This window comes from Hyperolius riggenbachi, chromosome 4 (genome assembly GCF_040937935.1).
Source record: "Hyperolius riggenbachi isolate aHypRig1 chromosome 4, aHypRig1.pri, whole genome shotgun sequence".
In the NCBI taxonomy this organism is placed as follows: Eukaryota; Metazoa; Chordata; class Amphibia; order Anura; family Hyperoliidae; genus Hyperolius; species Hyperolius riggenbachi.
In genome coordinates this window covers 439,042,338-439,064,726 of record NC_090649.1, presented here as the reverse complement: position 1 = coordinate 439,064,726, position 22,389 = coordinate 439,042,338, and the positions used below count along the sequence as shown (strand labels likewise).

The 22,389-nt window shown below is 46.5% G+C and overlaps 1 protein-coding gene across 6 annotated transcripts in view; it reads right to left on the bottom strand.

The window, feature by feature from the left end:
* RTN4 (reticulon 4) overlaps window positions 1-22,389 on the bottom strand; it is a 103,894-nt gene that overhangs the window by 47,929 nt on the left and 33,576 nt on the right. The window contains exon 3 of one of the 6 annotated variants that reach the window (XM_068232553.1): window positions 19,075-21,135. The exons of 3 other annotated variants lie outside the window; for them this stretch is intronic. In XM_068232553.1, the coding sequence (XP_068088654.1) occupies window positions 19,075-21,135 (2,061 nt within the window). Of the gene's footprint in view, window positions 1-341; window positions 459-10,029; window positions 10,184-19,074; window positions 21,136-22,389 lie in introns of those variants that run through there. 2 more of the 6 variants (XM_068232558.1, XM_068232559.1) reach the window with 2 other exon arrangements.

The following is a 22,389-nucleotide window of genomic DNA, read 5'->3' as shown; positions in this document are numbered from 1 at the left end:
AAAGAGAAGTGGCATCTGCTAGCACTATAAATAGCAGCCTGCCTCTATGCCTTACATGTAAAGCTCACACAGCCCAACACCAAGTGCAGTCTGTACCAGTCACAGTACCGGTTACTGACAATTTCATTTGCCTTAAAGGTTAATATAAAATAAAATAAAAAAATAATAAAAAAAAAAAAAGCACATGTGAAGCATAGAGAACTAATACGAAAAAGAAAAAAAAAACACAGACATGCGTTGTACAAGTAACTATGGACGGCAGTGATTAAACAAGCAGCACAGCACTAGGTAGAGGTACAGAGTGCAAGCCAACATCACAGCGAGGAGGAGGATGCACTAACCGGCTCTGGAGTCCATCTTTAGGCTGCCGCATGCAGTGAGACCTTCCACAGCTGACTAACTGGAGCTCGTTTCACTTCCTGCTGGAGCGTTCAGGAGGTCAGAAAGAACACGCAACTGCCTGCTGTGTGACTCAGCCATGGACAGAACACACCCCTCAGACCCCAGACCAGCAAGCTGCTGAGCCTCAGCATTCACTCAATGGGAAAGCTGCAATCATTGCATAAGCAGGGCACAGGCAGGGGGAGGGGAGGAGGGTGAACGTTACTTGCAGGACAAAGAAAGTCTGCCCGAAGCTATTCATTTTCCTCCAGATGCAGGTCTTCTGGGAGCAAAAACAAATTAGAGAGGAACAAAGTGGAAGAGGGCAATAAAAATAAATCTTAGTGCCCATTAAGGTTCACGCTTTAAAGATATAAGCCCATGTAGACAATTCAGAAATAAACCACGTGGCTACCGTCCCTTACAGGTCAGAAGAAAAGCGCCATATAGATGGAGGAATCTTGACTGCCAAAACCATCATAAAACACTGGTTCAGACAACCATCTACAGCAGCCCGATTCGGAAGTTGATTGGTATTAGTATGTTTCTTCCATAGTAAGATGAGCAATAAATGACATTTCTTCGATGCTGCTGTCACTTACAGTAAGTAGTAGAAATCTGATGGAAGTGTGAGGTTTTTGAGTAGTCCAACTCTTCATGGGGGATTCTCAGTAGTTCACTCACAGTATTCTTTACAAAGGCACTCCCTGGAAAGGGTTCTGTATAAAAGATGCAGACCCTCCCCCACCTGCTCGCACACTATTCTGGAAGTTCAAGTGCTTTCTGAAAATAAAGAAAACCCCAAGAACTCCCCATGAAGCTATGGGCTAGTCCAAAACCTGTCAGATTTCTACTACTGACTTAAAAAAAGGCGCGAGGGAAAAAAAATAAAGCTTCCTCCAGCCCCTTGCAGCCTATGGCCCAGTGCACACCGGGCGGATCCGCGGCGGATGCCTCTTGCTGCACGTTTGCGGTTTGCACCAGCCCATAGAGATACATTAGCCACGCGGATGCGGCCGGCGGGTCGTATCCAAATCCGCTCGGTGTGCACTGGCCCAAATCCGTTATCCGCACCCAAAACCGCTAACGTTTTGTGGATCTGCTAGCGGTTTTGGTGTGCACTGGGCCTATCTGTCCCGCATCGCAGCTCCGGTGTCCCGGGATCTTCTACGTTGCAGAAGCCGACCTCTCCAAGTCAGCTTCCATTTCCCACTCACTTCAGATTCCCTATAAGCTGACATAACGCAAAGTGGTCCAAATCTACACTTGCTATGTGGCACAAATACGCTGAATTAGCAAAAACTGAGCAGAGTAACATGGCAATTTAGACGTGACAAGCGCCTGAATGATCTTTTTATTGGTTTAGCAATGCCAGGGTGATGGAATAGTCCTGGCTAATTCATTTTGTATTGACAGGCTTCACTAAGATGGCCAAAGCAGAAAGTACACATGTACATGCACATGTACTTTCGGGCTCCAAAGATTGGAACTGCAGAGACAGTTTAGAGCAGTGCTGTCCAACTTCATGGGCATGGAGGGCCATTTTTTTTTTTTCAGCCCCCATGGTGGAGGGCCGAAGGTTCTTGCTAGAGCCGCAGGCGCCGCCCCCCCCCCCGGAAAAAATGCAATTAAAGGATAATTAGATTGGCAGCACTTTTCACAAAATGCAATTTAAAATAATGGTGAAGAAAACACGAGGGTTCCATTGAGCGGCGCGCCGCGCCGAAAAATGGGTGTGGCCATGGACCAGAATGCGGGTGTGGCCATGGGTGGAGACAAATTTACATGAACTTAGCAATGTGGGACATTAGATTAGGATAGTGGTGGTGAACCTTTTGGAGGCCGAGTGTCCAAACTGCAACCCAAAAGTCACTTATCGCAAAGTGGCAACAGCAATTTAAACTACATACAAACGTTTTAACTCATACATGAACATTATGGAAAATCCAAGTTGAAAATAAACAATTTCATCCATCCTACTCCTGAAAAATGTGGGTTTTTTTTTAGAACCTCCCAGTTTTATTTTTCGTTTTAAAAAGCTAAAAAAGTAGGTTTAATGCTATTGTCTCATGATGACGATTCAGCTTTTCCATAGTCTCACAGTTCGCAATCATGTGACCCCCAACAAGACAAATTCAGCAATCATGAGGCCCCCAACAAATCATGAGGCCCCCAACAAGACAAATTCAGCAATCATGATGCCCCCAACAAGACAAATTTAGCAATCATGAGGCCCCCAAAAAATCGTGATGCCCCCAACAATCATGTGGACCCCAACACGACAAATTCAGCAGTCATGAGGCACATAAATAGACAGCATTTCACATAAATAAGCAGAATGCCCCTTTAGTGACAGGTGCCCCCCAGCTAGATAGTGACAGGTGCCCCCCAGTTAGATAGTGACAGGTGCCCCCCCCAGTTAGTGACAGGTGCCCCCACCAGTAGCGAGCCCGTTACCTCTGGGGCTGGCCTCTTCTGTGTCCCCGCTGGCCTCTCCTGTGTCCCCGCTGGCCTCTCCTGTGTCCCCGCTGGCCTCTCCGGTCTCCCCGCTGGCCTCTCCGGTCTCCCCGCTGGCCTCTCCGGTCTCCCCGCTGGCCTCTCCGGTCTCCCCGCTGGATCAGACCTCACAGATCGCGGCGACTGAAGCAAGCAGAGCGCGCGCATGACACCCGCGCGGCAGAACGTCACATGCGGAAGTGACTAATGATTCACTTCCGCATGTGACGTACTCCGTGCGGGTACCATGCGCCCTCTGTTTACATCAGTCGCCGCGATCTGTGAGGTCTGATCTGTGAGGCAGCGGCAGCGGGGGGACATAGGAGAGGCAGCGGCAGCAGGGGGACATAGGAGGGGCCAGCGGCGACACCGGAGAGGCCAGCGGGGACACAGTAAGAGGGAGCAGGCATGGCGCCCATAGCGCAAGCCATGCCTGCATCCCAGGGAGACGAGCGGGCCGCAGCAGGTGGCCTGGCGGGCCGGATGCGGCCCGCGGGCCGCCAGTTGGACAGCACTGGTTTAGAGCATAGAGCGGTTGCTAAGGGAAGATTCACAATGCATGATTAAACGCTTGCAGTGGGCGGGGTACCAATCCACTCGGGGTGGTTGAGCATCACTGTCACTAAAAATCTGGCCTCCCTCTTTAGCCAACATCAGGAATCTCCTGTACAAATGTTAGACTCTCGGCAGAGAAAGTCCTTTCCACCTGCCTCGGACAATTTTTACCTAGCATGTGTATCTAGCTTAAAGCTATGTGCGGAGGCTACATTTTGATTCTTGTCATGCAGGGTCACCGTTTGTTATGGTCTCGAACGGATATGTTGCGTCAGTACAGATGTCACAAGACATCACTAAACAAGGTTTACTATGAATTCATACATTGACAACCTACTCTGCAGTGCTTCTTAGAATGAAACAGCTCAGGTCACTTTGTGCAAGCTTCTCTGAGTCTATGAGCCAGCGACCCACAGTATTCCTTTCTGCTGCTTATTCTGCAGCAGGAACCCTGGATGCAGAGGAATATCTGACTGAAAGCTGCACATTGACGGCCAATCAAGACTGCATCAACTCCACACGAAAGGCAAAAGCAGTTGCCTCAAGAAAAATACACGAGGTTCTGTGTAATCTATAGCCCAAAAGACACAGGACTGGTCCTTACACTGCAGCCTGTTTCCCTATGGTCACAGAGGTGTGCCACCCCCTAGAGGACAGAGAGAGGAAATGCACATAAGTAAGGAAGCAAACCTCTGAGTACATGTGCTGTGCACACACACACACACACACTATTGTAAACCTGTGTGACATAGCTAACCCTTCTGCCACACATTTCCTATGTAACTTATGTTGTAACACAACAGCTGAAGAAACTGCACATGAAAGGCACTACAAACACACTGAAGCAGCACTATGTCTGAAGGTACCCATTAACTAATGCATACATCACAGCCAGAGAAGGACTTATGAGCAATGGTGTACTCTGTACCTGGATCTCACGCAATAATGCATACATCACAGCCAGAGAAGGGCTGATGAGCAATGGTGTACTCTGTACCTATATCATGCTATAATGCATACCGTACATCACAGCAGAGAAGGGCTTATGAGCAATGGTGTACTCTGTACCTGGATCTCATGCAATAATGCATACATCACAGCCAGAGAAGGGATGATGAGCAATGGTGTACTCTGTACCTGGATCTCATGCAATAATGCATACATCACAGCCAGAGAAGGGATGATGAGCAATGGTGTACTCTGTACCTGGATCTCATGCAATAATGCATACATCACAGCCAGAGAAGGGCTGATGAGCAATGGTGTACTCTGTACCTGGATCTCACGCAATAATGCATACATCACAGCCAGAGAAGGGCTGATGAGCAATGGTGTACTCTGTACCTATATCATGCTATAATGCATACCGTACATCACAGCAGAGAAGGGCTTATGAGCAATGGTGTACTCTGCACCTGGATCTCATGCTATAATGCATACATCACATCCAGAGAAGGGTGCATGAGCATTGATGTACTCTGTACCTGGATCTTGTGAGGACATATCCTCTTGATACACTGCACCCCACACAATGGGATTGTGGCATTGCCATAACAAGCAGCCATTTGTATAGAGATCTAGACAGCTTGTTAAGTTTAGCTATCTAGACAGCTTGATAAGATTAGCTTCAGAGCCAGAGGACAAGCTTATAACAAACACTCAAGAATGACTGACCTTTGCCCAACAGATCTTTCTCAATACAAGTGGCCCAACTTATCAAGGCTATGTCAACTACCTGGTGTATACGCCAAACCTTTACATTACCCTGGCCTGCAATCAGAGATACAGTCAAGCATTTGGTCCTTTGAAGTGGCAATTTCACTATTAACTCCTATGTAAATATCACAATGATGCATTTCTTCCTTCCACAGCCTTGGTATTTATAATAATTCCATGAAAAATCATTCTATAGTGTTGGTGACATTGTGGTCTGGTGCATCGTACTGAGGATATCAGTCCTATACATCTAATAGGGGAGCACCTAAGAACAAGTGCCAAATGCTGTTCCGAAGCATAACTTTAGTTATGGCAAGTGTACACGAGGCAAACCTTGGGTCAAAAGTCATACTTACCCAAGAAGAGGGAAGCCTCTGGATCCTATAAGCTCCAACACTGTCCTAAGATCCCTCGTTACCAAGTACTGAAACCCGAAAGGAATCAGAAGAGAGCTACCCGGATTCCAAACCCACAATTACACTACTCTTAACCGCGGATCCGAGATGAAAACTAACTATAATAAGTAACTTGTCTATATATCTTATCTAAAGTTTAGATAGTTTACACAGCAAATCTAGCTGCAAACAGCTTTAATAGAATATGATTGATTATTCCTGTGGTACAATGACAGCAGCCATGTTTTGTAAACATTACACAAAAACAGGCTTATCTGCATCCTGAGCAAAAAAAAAAAAAAAAAAAAAAAAAAAAAAAAACTAATCCCCCTCCCTCCTCTCCTCTGCCTCTGAAATCTCTGGCTAGTAATACCTCCCCCTCCTCCTGCCCAGACTGAGCTCCCATGAGCCCTTGCTACTGTCTGAAAGTGCCTTGGCTCTCTGAAAACTTCTGGGCGTGGCTTCTTTAGTTTATAGGGAATTCGAGTATTAAGACAAAAACAAAAAGTATTTGGCTTGAGGAATGCCCTATAAACAATAGGAAAGGAACACAATTATGCAATGAGTAAAAGTTCATCTTGGATTGACTTTAAAGGACAACTGAAGGAAGAGGGTTATGGAGGCTGCCATATTTTTCCTTTTAATCAAAACCAGCCCTGCTGATTCTCTGCCTCTAATATCTTTAGCTATAAACCCTGAACAAGCATATGCAGATCAGATGTTTGACATCGTCAGATCTGATAAGATTAGCTGCATGCTTGTTTCTGGTGTGATTAAAGGTAGCCATACACTGGCCGATTTGCCATCAGATTCGACCAACTGACAGATCCCTATCTGATCGAATCTGATCAGAGAGGGATCGTATGGCTACCTTTACTACAAACAGATTGTGAACGGTTTCAGACTGAAATCGGTTCACAATCTGTTGTGGTGGTGGTGCTGCCGCAGCTCCCCCCGCCCGCATACATTACCTGCTCCGCCGGCGCGACTCCAGTCCCCAGGTCACCGCTGCTCCGTCTCCGCTCTGGTCTCCGGCCCCGGCATGCTTTACTTCTTCCTGCCCGGCAGGAAGTTTAAACAGTAGAGCGCCCTCTACTGTTTAAACTTCCTGCCGGGCAGGAGGAACTGAAGCATGCCGGAGACCTGCGCGGACACGGAGCAGCGGTGACCGGGGGTAGTCGTGCCGGCGGAGCAGGTAATGTATGCAGCTCTATTGCGTCGGTCGTCGGGTACTCGAACGCCGCTAGCGACGCGCTCCCTACCCGCGGGCGATCGACGCTAATTTTCCGCACGGAGCAATCGACGGGATCGGCCGAAAAGGATCGAAATTCAGCGTGTAGCGCGAACAATTGGCAGCAGATTCGATCCCAGTGATCGAATCTGCTGTCGAAACGGCGGCAAAACGGGCCAGTGTATGGCCAGCTTAAGACACTACTGCAGCCAAATAGATCAGCAGGGCGGCAAAGCAACTGGAATGGTTTAAAAGAATATAACTACGGTAGCATCCATATTATTCTCACTTCAGTTGTCCTTTAAAGCTAATTGGAATCAGTGATTAAATAGAAAAAAAAAAAAAAAATCAGATACTCACCTAAGGAGAGGGAAGGCTCTGGGTCCTAATGAGCCTTCCCTCTCCTCTCCCGGTGCCCTCGGTGCTGCGCTGGCTCCCCTGTTCAAATCCCTGCCGCGGGGACTTCGGAAGTCTTAGGGAGCAGAGTGCTCCCGAATACAGGCGGCTCCATACTGCGCACGCGCGGGTGCGTCATAGAGGGTGCTCGCACGTGCGCAGTGTAGAGCACTTGAGCTCCCGAAGCATTTCCGAAGCCTCTCTTCGGCGGGGAAACAGCGGTATTTGACCGAAACTGTCGATTACCGCTATGGGGGAGCCAGCGGAACAGCGGGAAACGGGAGAGGAGAGGGAACGCTCTATGGGACTCAGAGCCTCCCTCTCCTTAGGGCAGTATCTGACTTTTTAATTTATATATGGGTTCCCATTCACTTTAAAACAGAGTTCCCCAACCCTGTCCTCAAGTACCACCAACAGTGCAGGTTTTACAGAAAACCACAAAACTGCACAGGTGAGGTAATTAGTGTCTCAGCAGAGCTGATTACCACAAAACATGTACTGTTGGTGGGCCTTGAGGACAATGTTGGGGAACACTTCTTTAAAGGACAAACAAGGCAGTCAGTCTCTGAAGATCACTGACCCCCAGATGGGTCAGCCTCTCAGATGTTACTGACTGAATCTGCCACATGCTTGTTTCAGGTGTGCGATTTAGACGCTACTGGTGCATGAAAGATCAACAGGCTGTCAGGCAACTGGTATTACCGTATATACTCGCATACAAGCCAAATTTTTGACCCCCAAAAAGGGGGTCAAAAGTTGGGGTGTCGGCTTGTATGTGAGTCTTCCCTGGTGGTCCGTGGCCCCGCTCCCCCCGCAGCCGCTGCTATTACTTGTTTAGGCAGCGGCTTCCTCTTCCCCGCTCTCATGCGCGTATTAAGTGATCACAGCAGCGCGCCTGGCGCTGCTGCTGTGACGCTGCAGGGGGCAGGAAAGAGCGGTTCCCCTGGTAACAGCGATACAGATCGCCGCTACAGGGAGCCGCGCTCTTTCCTGAAAATTTGGGGAGTGTAATGGCCCATACTCACGGGCTGCAAAAGTGGCCTGTTGCCAGCACACGTGAGCGTGTGGGCGACAAGCCGGCGACAGCTCCTCGCCAGGTCCCTCCGCGTACACACGAGGAAGAGGGACCAGCGGTGCGACGGAAGCTGTCGCCGACGTTCCCCCCCCCCCCCCAAGCTCCGTCTACCTCAATGGGGGTTGCTGTCGCTAGTCCGCGTACTCACGCGGACTAGCGACAGTTGCGGCGGCGACTGTCGCCAGGCGATTGAAACTTACTGTCGCCCGGCAACATCCGCGACAGGCGACAGTTCGAGGTGCGCGCCCGTGCATACTCGCGGGCGACCTGTTGCCGCAACACGTGCGCGCCGCGTGTTGCGGCAACAATTGTAGCCCGTGAGTATGGGCCATAAGAGGTGTGGGAGCGGAGATATTTAGTATTTTACCACCAGCAGCATCATGCAATAGGTAATGTGGCCGCACAGTCTCCTACTGCACATGTGGGGCAAAACAGGCAGCGCAATCAGAGACAACGGCATTAAGGATATTTAGGGTATGTTGCAGCTACTACTGCTCTATAACTGCTACTTAAAAGGAAGCTGAGGAAAGAGACATATGGAGGCAGACAGATTTACTTCCTTTTAAACAAATACTAGCTGTCTGGCTGTTTCCCGCTTATACTTTTAGTCATAGGCCCTGAACAAGCATGCAGATCAGGCGTTTGACAAAAATGACAAGATTAGCTGCATGCTTGTTTCAGGTAGGATTCAGACACTACTAATGCTAGAATCATCAGCAGCATGCCAGGCAATTGGAATTGTTTAAAAGGAAATAAATAAGGCAGACTCCATAGGTCTCAAGTCTGGTTCCTTTTAAAGTTTAAAAGACAACTGAAGAATATGGAGACTGCCATATTTATTTCCTTTTAAATAATTGCCTGGCAGCCGTGATCTATTTGGCTGCAGTTGTGTCTGAATCGCACAAGAAACAAACAGGCAGCTAATCTTGTCAGATCTAGGGATGATCACAGATATGCAAATTCTTCTGAGTTGATGCGAATTTAAGTACAATTTCATGCAAATGTATGCAGCTTGAAAATGAACCAATCAATTTAAACCTGGGTTTAAATTGATCATCCCTATTCAGATCTGACAATGTCAGAAACACCTGATCTGCTGCATGCTTGTTCAGGGTCTACGGCTAAAAAGTATTAGAGGCAGAGGATCAGCAGGACAGTCAGGCAACTGGTATTCCTTAAAAATAAATCAATATGGCAGTCCATATACCTCTCTTTAGTATTCCTTTAAATTAGTTGCAGTCGTGCAATCCAGAGACAACAGCATTAGTGGGTGGTAGTTCTCAATCTAAGCAATGCAGTATCTTTTCGAATTATCTGTAGCAGAAATGACCGCATGATGGGCCCACGTCTCTGCCAAGTAATCATGCAAAAGGATGCCAGGAAGAAACGCTACCCCTGGATCATTTCCTGCTCCTCTCCTACGTGCCAGCGAGACAGCCTCCAAATAGCAAAAATCTTACATTCTCAGGGCTTTCTACCAAAAAAAGGATATTCAGATAACAATGCTAGCTAGTGGACTTATAACTTCTAGCACACTGATCTCTCATATGCCATAAGCATAGTTATGACCAGAATACAGTTTGCTTGTTTGTCTGGCTGCGATACTAAATGCCTAAAATACACAATAGGCATTATGTTGGTTACTTAGGAACTAAAAACAGCTCCATCGCTCAGCACACAAGCTGATTAACACATTAAGCTTAGCCCTGTGCTAGGAGTGGCTACATAGCAATAGACTTGCTGCCATCTCCATTGTGTGAGTGTGGAAGTAAAAAGTAAAATACCCGTTTGCTTCCAGTTCTCCATCTGCCCAGTGATGCGACCTCCTCGCTGGTACGATCAGATTTACAGCATACCCCTGGCAGCACTGATGAAGCCTGCGAGCCTCAGTGAACTGTGGACTGGTTAGCAGACAGTTCACCCTCTGCTCTACTGCTCAAGGGTCATCTGACTGCCACATGGGCGTGCAGCAGGGTGGTGTAAACAGGAGACTAATTGTGCATCAAATCTTATTACACAAGCAAGGAGACTGCTCCAGCGGCTCTGGGTGATGGGAAACTAAAGCAGTACAGAGAATAGGTGCAGAGAGCAAGCTGGACAGGAATTCTATATACTCATGCTGTAGGTATTCTCAGGAAAGCAAGGGAACTTTCTATATGAAGAAACATGATGGCCCAGCAACTGTATAACCATTTCTGATAGGAGTAATGGACACAAGTGAGATGTGGAGGGTTTCTCACTATCCAGAACAGAATCACTGCAGCTCTGTTTTTTTAAGACAGTTTCTTAAAGGAGCTCTGGGGGGGGGGGGGGGGGGGGGGGATGCGGATAAGAACAGACACTTACCTGGGGCTTCTGTCAGCCCCCTGTAGCAATGTCCCTCGCTATCGTCCTCCGATTCACCGTTCCCCGCCACCGGGCAATTATTCGTCTGACAGGACGAATAATGCGCGCTCCCGCTCCAGTCATCGGAAGCTTACTGCACAGAGGCAGTACGAAGTTGTCGTACTGCGCCTGCGCACTAAGCTTCCGATGACGCGGGTGGCAGCGAGCAGTCGCACGGCAGCGCAGCCGCAGTTGGATGGCATGCCACACTAGACCGAGGCTGGCGGCAGATTGAAGGACGACGGCGTGGGACATTACTGCTACAGGGGGCTGATAGAAGCCACAGGTGTGTTTTCATCCTCAGCACCCCCCAAAGCCACTGAACTCTTAGGTTGGCCTTACATCAGGTGACTTGATGGTCAATCGACGATTCGATTCAATTATAATCGGATGAAAAATGATTGGATTTGCGGAATTAACAGCGTGCGTTACAAGCCAGCGGTGGAGATCGACAGGTAAAGTATAGTGCACGGGGCACCTTTTATTACAAGGGAGGGGAGAGACGACAGCAACGGGGGGTGGCAAGGCGGCATCACAAGGCCTATTCCCAAGAGATTGCATGCTGAAATCGATCAGGAATCGGCCTGCGATATATCAGCAGCCAACAGATCTCTCTTCGATCAGACTCCAGAGATCATATGTATGTGCACCTTTAATTGCAAACATCACCAGCTGTTCTATGATGATTTAGTGGCAATAGTTTCATCAGCATTGTGTGCTAACGCCACAGTTTCTAAAGCCAAACATAAGCCATTAGATTTTAAGGGAACCTTAACCGAGAGGGATTTGGAGGTTTCCTTTTAAACAATACCAGTTGCCTGGCAGCCCTGATCTCTGGCTGCATTAGTGGCCGAATTACACACTTGAAACAAGCATACAGCTAATCCAGAGTTGAACTTACCGGGGCTTCTAATGGTCCCCCGCAGACGTCCTGTGCCCGCGCAGCCAGCCACTCACTGATGCTCCGGCCCCGACTCCCGTTCACTTCTGGAATTTCCGACTTTAAATTTGGAAAACCACTATGCCTACGCAGCCGCGCCCTCGCTCCCGCTGAGGTCACCAGGACGACGCCGCGGGACCTCGCCGCCTACGGTGAGCTGGAAGCCCCAGCTAAGTGTATTCTTTTAAATTCGGGCACTCCTCGGAGTCCCTTTAAGTCTAATACAAGGAGAGATGTATAGCTGCACAGACATGATGTATGTAATTCAGCCCAGAGTTGTTGCTGTAGCTTACAACTAGTAGCTGTAACAAGTCTCTTCTACCTGCATAGCAGGGCTTGTAAAAAGTGGCTTTTACCTGCAATTATTCAGGTTGATGCCAATTCAAGAATGCTTGCCATACACACCTGTCCAGGGACACTACAATAGACCAGCCACAAGCATACATAGCTGGCAGAAAAAACTGTCAATGCTAGCCAGCTGATGTACTTTATATATGGCAGGTAAACATGGCAAGGTATATATAGCAAGTAAACCTACATTTATCTCTATCTATATAACACAAAAGGCGGGGGGGGGGGGAGGTAGGGGGTTGGGGGGGGGGTGGAGTTCATTGTTACAGTTTAACTATACTCAAAAAACTTTAAAAGGCTGTCTAGCTTCACAGTCAGAATTGAACTAGGCTGAGGCAGCCTTGAAGGGAAGGTCCGTGGAGCGTAAAAAATAAAAATCTAGTTACCTGGGGCTTCCTCCAGCCCCTTACAGCCGTCCTGTGCCCACGCCACAGCTCCGGTCCCCTCCGCTGCAGATGCCGACCTCGCATCTACTTGCGCTCCATTGTGGGGCTCACTGAGTCGCACTGACGTCATTCGGAATGTACTGCAACTGTGCAGTACAATCCGGATGACGTCATTGCGACTTCATGAGCTGCATGTTGGAGCGCAAGTAGACGTCTTGTACTGGAGGGGACCCCGGGCTACCGGCGGGGAGCAGAGCTGCGGTGAGGGCACAGGATGGCTGCTATTCTTCCTGGACGTGTCCTTTATTTAAAAAAAATAAAAAAAAATAGAGTCTGCATCGGGCAAGAATCTAGTAGGTGGATAGAAATCCTCCGATGTCACTTAAATATTCAGCATGGAGAATCTTTAGCAACTTCTGGAGCGACCCCCCCAGAGCATTGCTCTCCTACTCACTATGCCCACCTGTCATGTACATGTACATGTAATGAAGGAGTCAGGAAAATTGAGCACACGGTGAAGCCAAAAAAAGGCTCACCCTGCTGCAGCAAATTCCCGGTGACGTTAAATACTACTCCCTCTTTGAAGCAGTCAGTTATTCAGTAGGGTAACACGGCAGGCTGGTGACCGAATTACTCCGTTTTTAAAAGAGACACTGAAGTCTTGTTTTTTACCTAATTTTCTTATTCATCCTTCAGCATTAAATTCTAAGCTGAATTGCCGCATCCCTGCAGCAGAATGAGTCATTAATAGTCCTGAAATTGCCCTGCAAACTTCCAGGGCTCACATCATGCTTCCAGGAAGAGGCAGAGCTGTGCGCAGTAGATCTGCCTCTACTCCAGTCAATCTCTGCCTCTCCCCACCCCTCTCAGTCTTCTTTCACTGAGAGGGTCGGGCAGAGGCGGAGATTGACTGGATACCACTCAAAGCTCTGCCTCTACCAGGGAGCAAAATCTACGACCTGCAAAGTCGTGGAACTTTCCAGGTCAATTTCAGGGCTATAAATAACTAATTCTGCCGCGGGGATGCGGTGATTCAGCTTAGAATTAAATGCTGAAGAAGGATGAATAAGCAAATAAGGTAAAAAAAAAAAAAAACTTCAGTGTCTCTTTAAATGTTACATGTCAGGTATTGATTTTGTCCCTAATGAATGTCATTTTTGGAAGGCTCTGGCTCCTATATAGCCTTCCCATTCCTCTCCTGGTCCAGTCGTTCCTACTCTGGCTCCCCCATTAACACTCTCTGACCGATGGGTCGGAGACTGCTCTGACGCTGCGGTAGGCTTCAGGAGCCTGTGTGCTCCTGAGGAAGGGCCACTCTGTACTGCGCATGCGCGACTGCGCTCTTTCGCATGTCGTTATTGTACATCTAGAGAGGTCACTGGAGGAATCACAATTCCAGGTTTCTGCCTTTCTCACTTTGGTGGATTCTCAAATTATATGTAGAGGATATGGCTCTGTTACAGTGGTACCTCCTATTCCTCCGAAGGCAAGACTAGCATTCTACTACAGCAATACAATAGCAGCACAGTGGCTTAGTGGTTAACACTCTTGACTTGCAGCGCTGGTTCAAATCCCAACCAGGGCCTTATCTGCACAGAGTTTCTAGGTCCTTCCAGTGTCTACTTGGGTTTCCACCAGGCACTCCAGTTTCCTCCGACATCCCAAAACATACTGATAAGTTAATTGGCTTACCCCTTAATTGGCCCTAGACTGATACATACAAAGACATGACTATGGTAGGGATTAGATTGGGAGCACCTCTGAAGGACAGTTAAGTGACAAGACAATTATACTCTGTACAGCGCTGCAGAAGAGGTCAGCGCTATATAAATACTAAATAGTAACCGTAGCTCTTAAAGTGAACCAGAGGTGATGAGTATATGGAGGCTGCCATATTTATCTCCTTTTAAATAATACCAGTTGCCTGGCAGGCTTTCTAATCCTGTGTCTCTAATACTTTTAGCCGTAGACCCTAGACAAGCATGCAGCAGATCAGGTACTCTGACTCAGCTGACTTTTACTGGATTAGCCATATGCTTGTTCCAGGGTTTGACTCTTGACACTACTTAGGACAGATCAACAGGGCTGCCAGGCATCCGGAATTGTTGAAAATAAAATATGGCAGCATCCATATATCCCTCTCACCTCAGGTTCCCTTTAATGCTAAGAATCGTCTTCACAAGACAACTACATCAGCTCTAGAAGGTAGGCAATACAACAGTTTTGTAAACCAGATTTTTTTGTTACACGTTGAGTATTAACCTGTCAGAAATACCTGTGCTGTGAGGTAGCAGAATATAAAAAAAACCTCTTAATTTCTATTCACTCAAACAGAGAGAAGTGATATAGAAGCAGCTCTATCTATAGCACACTATTGGCAGTAGGAAAAATATTGTACATTACATTTTTCCGGACATTTTACACTACAAAATACTTGACAAAAAATAAATAAATAAAAAGAGAATGATGTACAGTCATGTATATCAAAGAGGTGGAGTTAAGTTTTAAGATATCTAAAATGTAATGTATTCAAGACAGCAGTTCATCTTTCTATACAGCAGGTGGCAGCATTACATAGCTGAACATAATGCCCAACTACGCAAGTAGATGGCATGGAGGAACCCATTACAAGGTTCAGAGAGCCCCATTTATAATTGAAGTATTTTGCCCACTGTTTTAAAATTGGATTGCCTCATTTCAGACTATAAAAACTTATAAAAGGCCAATCAGATGTAAATGGTGGTGATCGGCGATTCAGTTGTTGGCCTAAACTGGCATTCAGAGGTCCAATTCACTTGGTGAAAGTGACCACCAGCCTTGACCGCCATTTCTCACCGGAGAAAGTAGCGGCACATCTCAGTGACAGGCAACGCATCTGTGCACCGCTACGTTTTACATCTGCGACCACCACATCTCTACACTGAGAAACAGAGATCATAGGCTATAAAGAAAAAAAAGGCATTTGGTTCTGTACAGCATGGTGAGAAGCTGATCACCACTTTATAAATAAAGCAATTGCAGAACTACTGGCTGACATTCTGTGGAAACTCAAATGATCACTATGTTAAAGGGAACCTGAAGTGTGAGGGATATGGAGGCTACCATAGTTATTTACTTTTAAACAATGCATATTGTCTGATTGTCCAGCTGATCCTCTGCCAACATCTAGCGATTTTGGCATGAAATCTTTCAGCAATCGGCATGATGATGCCACCTCATCACCCACAGTCACTGTCCCCACCCCCCCCCCTTAAGGTACATGTACCCCCCCCCCCCCTCCTGATGCCTCTAGATTAAATACTTTACCTGTCCGGCGTCCACCGCTGTCTGGACTCCTCCGTGACCCAAGTGGTTGCCAGCATACTGTATGGGGAGCCGGTGTGACATCACACACGCACCCCACTTGCAGTGCGCCGGCAACCACATGGGGAGTGAATCGGAAAGGGTGTGGAGACAGCAGCAGACATCGGACAGGTATGCAGGAGCACCAGGAGGGGGTGTATATGCACATTAGGGGGACAGTGGCCGAGGGATTCTGTTGAGTTTGTGATTGTACACAGTTACCACCGCGCAGCCGATCAAACATGTCGGCCCAAGATTTTTGAGCATGTCCGATCGATACATGCAACCAATTTCATCCCAAAATTGGTTGCAACGTCGATCAGGCATGCTTTTGGCAGTAAATCTTTTCATACGATTCTATAATCCAGAAGCGGATTGTTGATCAGCAGCCAAATCTACAGATGTATGGCCCTCTTAATACTTTTAGCCATAGACCATCATCAGTGTTCCCCCCCAGAATTTTTTTCCAGCCGATGTCATGAAAAAAGTAGCTGGGTGGGGTTACATAGTTATTTTGGTTGAAAAAAGACATACGTCCATAGAGTTCAACCAGGGTGTGACGGAAGAACGCAGGGCCGGTGCAACTCTGCTTACCGCATAGGAGGATAAGGAGGCAAGCAGATGACAGCTGGGTGCTCACCAAAATTAGCTGGGTGGTACACCCGGCTAAGAGCCTGGGGAGAACTCTGACCAACAAGCACGCAGACCAAATGTGTGACAGGATTCACATGCTTATTTCGAATGTGTGAAGTCACACACTACTGACTCACACATCCGGAGTCCAGTCGAAGAGTCAGTGGTGGTATAAACTGAGGAGTCTGAGTTGGATGATTTTCGTACCGACTCCAAAGCCCTGCTCACAGGGGACTCAACACCTTGCAGTTCTTCTGAAAGGGGGGGGGGGCAGTGACAGCAGCTGCATACCACTACAGCTTCAAGTAAGGAACGCAGAAACAACCTCTAGATAAGTTATTGCTATTAGTGATTCAAAGTTGGTACAAGTATTAAGTAGAACACCGTGCAAAAATCAAACTTATCATTGCTGGTTGCTAAACTGGGAAACTTGGGAATTTTCTCTATGTAAAAACTGCATGAGGACAATACGCAGCATTCTCCTGCAGAGAATGTAAAGCATGGACGTGTAATTTGCTTTATTTTGCTGTAGTTTCTTGCACACACTGGATCAATTCATTGGGAATGCCTGAGATAAAGTGAGAAAATGCAGTGTGGCAAGCAAGGCATTTGCAATAGCAGAGTTCTGTGACACTATGGAAAAGCTGCACGTGACTTGTATTCAGAAAGTACCTTGACAACAAAACATATTTATAGAGCTGCATGGAGAGGAACAACCTATGCCGAATGCAAGAAACAACTGTCATCCCTGGGGACCTGCCTGAAAATAGAAACAATGCCATCTAAACTGGGCCCGAGGATTTGCATGGTAATCCTGAATTGTACTAAGGTCTACCTCTTCATGCCCAAAGTCATTCCAGCCAGAATGGCTTTAGGTGGCTTTAGTGTTTAGTCACAGCGGTAATCTCTCTGCTCTGATGTTAAAAGGAGAGGAGAAATATTTGAAGGTATGCATACTATGCAGCTTTACCATCTTAATAGCACAGACTGCCACCATTCTGCTTGGCCCCACCAAGTCTTGATATGTGGCTGGATTTCCTGGTTCAGAAGCCCAGCCACAACCCCCTCAGTGATGACACCTTCCAACCCATGCTGCGTCTCTTCCATATAGGCCACACCCTTTAAGATGTCACTGCTTGGTCTTAGCACCAATGCTAAGGATCTGGCAGGTGAACAAGTAGCTGGGTTTCTTATAGTAGGGTGCTCATGAGACCATGGGGACGCAATAGCTTTTAAGTGTCAGGAGGTGTGTAGTTTTTCCCAATTGATCTATAAAGTGCACTGAGCACCCATAACACTTTTTTGCTTGCTGAGGAGATGTGCGGGCTACAGCTCCTGGCATGCATTGAGGCTGGGAGTGCTCTCTACAAGTGGAGTATTTAAACTGCAGCTCCAGTGGACGGGGTAAGGGTGGAAGGGGGGGGGGGGGGTCGCGTTACAGGAGCAGCGCCTATAGGCAAGCAATGGCGAACCCCCAAAAGGCACACCGAAATACTAACCTCCCCAAACAAAAAAAAACACCACATCCAATTTAAACTGCCATCGCTGTACTGCTTTATGCAGTGTAACGCTAAATGACCATCAATCCCCTACTCCTAGAGAGCAACACATCCCACCACACTTGATCGCTACACTACCCTAAATTTATTGAAAAGTGAGATGACTGGACATGTTGAGGTAATGGATTTCCAACAAATTCAATAAATAGGTCAGGAAAAAAAAAAATCATGCATGTGTCTCTCCCGGTCTAGCTTAAAGGACACCTGAAGCGTGAGGTACATGAAGGGTGCCATAATTCCTTTCAAACAATACCAGTTGCCTGGCATCATGCTGATCTTTCATGCATCAGTAGTGTCTGAATCACACACCTGAAACAAGCATGCGGAAAATCCAGTCAAAACTTCTGATCTGTATGCTTGTTCAGGGTGTATGGTTTAAAAAAACTGTACCAGAGATGATCTAAAATAAAAGTTTTATACATATCTGGGCTTCCTCCAGCCTCATGTACACGGATCGCTCCCATGCCACCATCCCCAAGCCTTCTGCATCACCGGTACCAGATCCCGTAACTTCAGCCAGTCTGCGCAAGAAACGTGCGCTCTCTGCGCATATCTCTCCGGCAGTTGCCGGATACAGAAGGCTGGGGACGGTGGCATGGGAGCGATCCATGTGTATGGGGCTGGAGGAAGCCCCAGATGTGTATAAAACTTATTTCAGATAGTCTCTGGTTTCCTTTAAAGTATTAGTGGCAGAGGATCAGGACTGTCAGGTAATATGCATTTTAAATAGGTCAGCCTCCATATTCCTCTCACTTCAGGTGTCCTTTAAGTCAGATTAAAGGACACAAACTGTCCTAACAAGGGCCTTCTCAAATCCAGAACCGCCCAAAGATTAAAAACAGAAGGGAAAAAACAAAACGACAATTATGATTTCCTCAGGAGTAACCGTGTACAATTACAATACAAATAACAGGTTGCTTACATCAAGCTATTAGGGAATGAATCTTTAAGTGTTCCTCTCCCAGACTTTACACCACAATCAGGGCAATGATGGGAGGCATGTGTATTGGCACTCCCATACTCTTTGAAAGTCAATTTAAAAACCATTTACCACTACACCCTTCTTGTGAATCGCCCAAGCTGAATCATAAAATAAATCTACCGCTGGTGAGCATTAAAGGCAAGAGAAAAAAAACAGAATGCAAATCCATAGTTCACACTTTATGAATGGTCAAATCCCTGTTACACACAGTACAACGTGATTTACAGACTGCAAAGTACACCATGCATTACCTGATGTCTTGAAACTACAAACGCCCAAACAGGGAGGAGCTGAAGGTTGTTTCTTTTCTGTACTTGTTGAACTGGTAATCTCTGCACTCTTTGCAGGTGGTTTAGGCTTAGAAACAGTTTCTTCAAACACAGTTCCCGCTTTACTAAGGTCTAACAGCTTATCAGAAGCATGATCACTTTCTTTGGCTTTTTGCTGTTTGTGTGCCTCTTCTGTTTTCTTGGGTTCCGGTTTCTGTACATGATCATCCCGTGGTTTGGTTTCCTTAACTTCAGCTCGGTCATCTCTGGAGGGCTTGGAGGCAAACTCATCAATAGTTGGTACAGGGAAGGATTTTTCAAAGTGTACAGGTGGCTTAACCTGTGGCACCTCTTCAGAATAGATCCTCCCAAATGCCTCCATCTGTAAAGGCTTCTCTTGATTGGATGATTGTGTCACTGGCTCCTTGGCCAATGAAACTTTATCGGAAATATAAGCCTCTGACTCCAGATAACCTTTGCTGGGAACTTGCTCTTTCCCTTTCAGATCACTTTCTTTTTCCTTTTCCAACGTAACATCGTGAGACTTCACACTTCCAACTGCAGGGGCTGCTACTTTTGAGATCACTTCCGATTCCCAATGCTTGTATGAAGGTTCGCTAGGCTCAGATTCCGGAGAACTCTCGTCATAGTCTACAGCATAAGGTGAATCAAACTCACTAGCTAGGGCCTTTGAGAAATCGGTAACCTTCTCTGGTATTGTTTCCTTTATCAAATCACATGCTATGGATATATATGGGGCCTCTGTCTCTTCCCCTCGTGCCCTTTTTCCCTGCTCGACACATACAACAGGTTGCTGTTCTTGCAAGTTAACTTTTTTAACAGCATCGTCATACGATGGTGGCTTTTCGGAGTAGGATTTTATTTTTTCCTCACTGTCTAGTTTGCGTTGACCTACTGGGGAAACATCAGGCTGTGAGGCTACAGCATTTAAGCCTACCGGAGCTGACGTCAGTGGGGCTTCCATAACAATATCAGGCAAAACCGGTGAAGAGACAGAATCTGAATCTTCAAACAGGGCTGTGTTCTGAGCTACAGGGGAAACATTCTCTTGTGCGGCTTTAGCAGTGGTCTGAACCAAATCGATTTTCGGTTCATAGTTCAGCTTTGGTACACCCACCTCGTGGACTTCACTTTCATAGGCTTCCTGTACAATATCAGGAGTAAGCCCCTCGGGCTTGCTGGAAACCTGAGCGGTGACAATTCCAGACGTACTGTCGGTTGAGACATAATCTAGTTGTTGGTCCATGTGTTCCAAGAAGGGATTAACCGTTGCAACATTTGAACCTAAATGGGATGTAGGGCGGGTCTCCACTTGTTCCAGCCTTTTCTGGTCAAATTTATGATCCGTGAATGGATTTCCGCCATAAGCCAATGGAGCTGACTGCTGTAAAGCAGGAAAGGTTTCATAATCTGATATAGCTTCAGGGGAAGCAGGGGAAATGTCATCAGATATGTCTATGTCCTTTTCTTCACTATATATTTCTGAAGACTTCCCAGATTCAAATATTAAATGACCGATATCACTTTTAAAGTCAGGAGGGGCATCCTTAACTTCAAACCCAAAGTCATGGCCCATGGTGCTAGCGAATGGCTTGAAGTCTACATAGTGCTCATCAGCTACTTCCTTGAGATCTGTAAACTCTTCATGAGGAGGTCCAACAGATTTCAGCATTCCAGAAAACATCTCTTTAGCAGACTGTGTGTACAATTTTGCATGATCGCCGGGTACAGATTCCGGGTCAGATGTAGGGTGCTGAACGGTAAAACCCCTCTCGGAAAAGATTGTGTCTTCATTTAGTTCCCCTAGGCCAGATGTGAATTTATGGAGTTTGCTCTCAGTATAGTCAGTCTCTGTATCATAACCTTGCAAAGCTGATGGGCTAGTGGAGTCAACAGAGAAAGCAGCAGTATAACCAGCGGACAGAGAAGGAAGGGAAGCAGTAGATTCAAGCAGCACAGATGAAAAGTCCTCTTTACCAGCTGGCTCAATGCGAGAAGGCTGCTGAAAATCCATTACATTATCTGTGACCATGAACAGAGAGAAGAGGACAAACAGAAAGAAACCAATTACTCAGAGAAGGGCAATAGAGAGAGTTAGTGCAAGCAAACTGATAGCTTTGTTAGAGAAATAGAGTTTAAAAGGGGTTTCCCACTTTACAAGAAAAGTAGATCCAGTTTAGTGGCACTGCAGGAGGCAGAGACTGTTCTGGCTCATACAGAGGAGAAAGACTATTTAAGGCAGGTATCGGGAGATGCTCACTTCAATTTAAAAATTCAGTCAGTGGATTGATAAAGAAATTACAGTTATAGCGTTCAATGAAGTGTGTAATGAAAGCAGAGCCGATGCGTGTTTATTAGCACGACTAACCACCTTCCCTCTCCTTCCAATACTGCCGGAATACTGAAATACTGAAAGGACAACTGAAGCGAGAGTGATATGGAGGCTGCCATATTTATTTATTGTTTAAAAGGAAATACATATGGCAACCTCCATGTATCTCTGACTTCAGTTGAAATCTGACCATGAGGGATGTGCAAATATTTCTGCATTTATGCAAATTTATGTAATTTTTTATGCAAATATATGCAGCTTGAAAATGCACCAATTTAAACCTGGGTGGGACTTGATTGGTCCACTTTCAAGCTATATATATATTGCATGAAAATGTGCATAATTTTGCATAAACTCAAATATTTGCATCTCATCGAGTATCCCTACTGACCACTTAAATGGGACCCAAACCAAACATTTTTTTAATTCAAAACATTTAGTTGCACCACTCTGACACATACAAAGACTAATTAGTGGTTATACAGGTGGCAGCCATTACTTCTGAGCTTAGTAGGTGGTTTTAGATCATGGGTGTGTTTGTCATCAGCTACCCTCCCTCACAGGGGCATCATCTATGTGAAATCTCACACAAGCTGAGACCTCCACCAGTCTGCCGGATTCTGTCTCGGCAATATGAAAGGAAGGGAGGGAGGGGTTCTTCCAATAAATGTAAAATATTTTATACTTTTCATCATGCAGCTGAAAAAAAGGCTGCTATTTATTATAAGTTAGAAAATAGATTTTATTTCTGAAATCTTGTATTTTTATTTTTGGGTCCACTTTAAGGACTTGACTATTCAGCCCAGCTAAATCTGCACACCCACTAGATTATTAGCCAAAGCGAGTCATGCTGCACTGTGTGACTGCAGGCAACAGAACAGCTATGCCAAGTATTGTCTGGAATCACACTACAGAAGACAGCATGACATAGCTGAGGGGAGGAG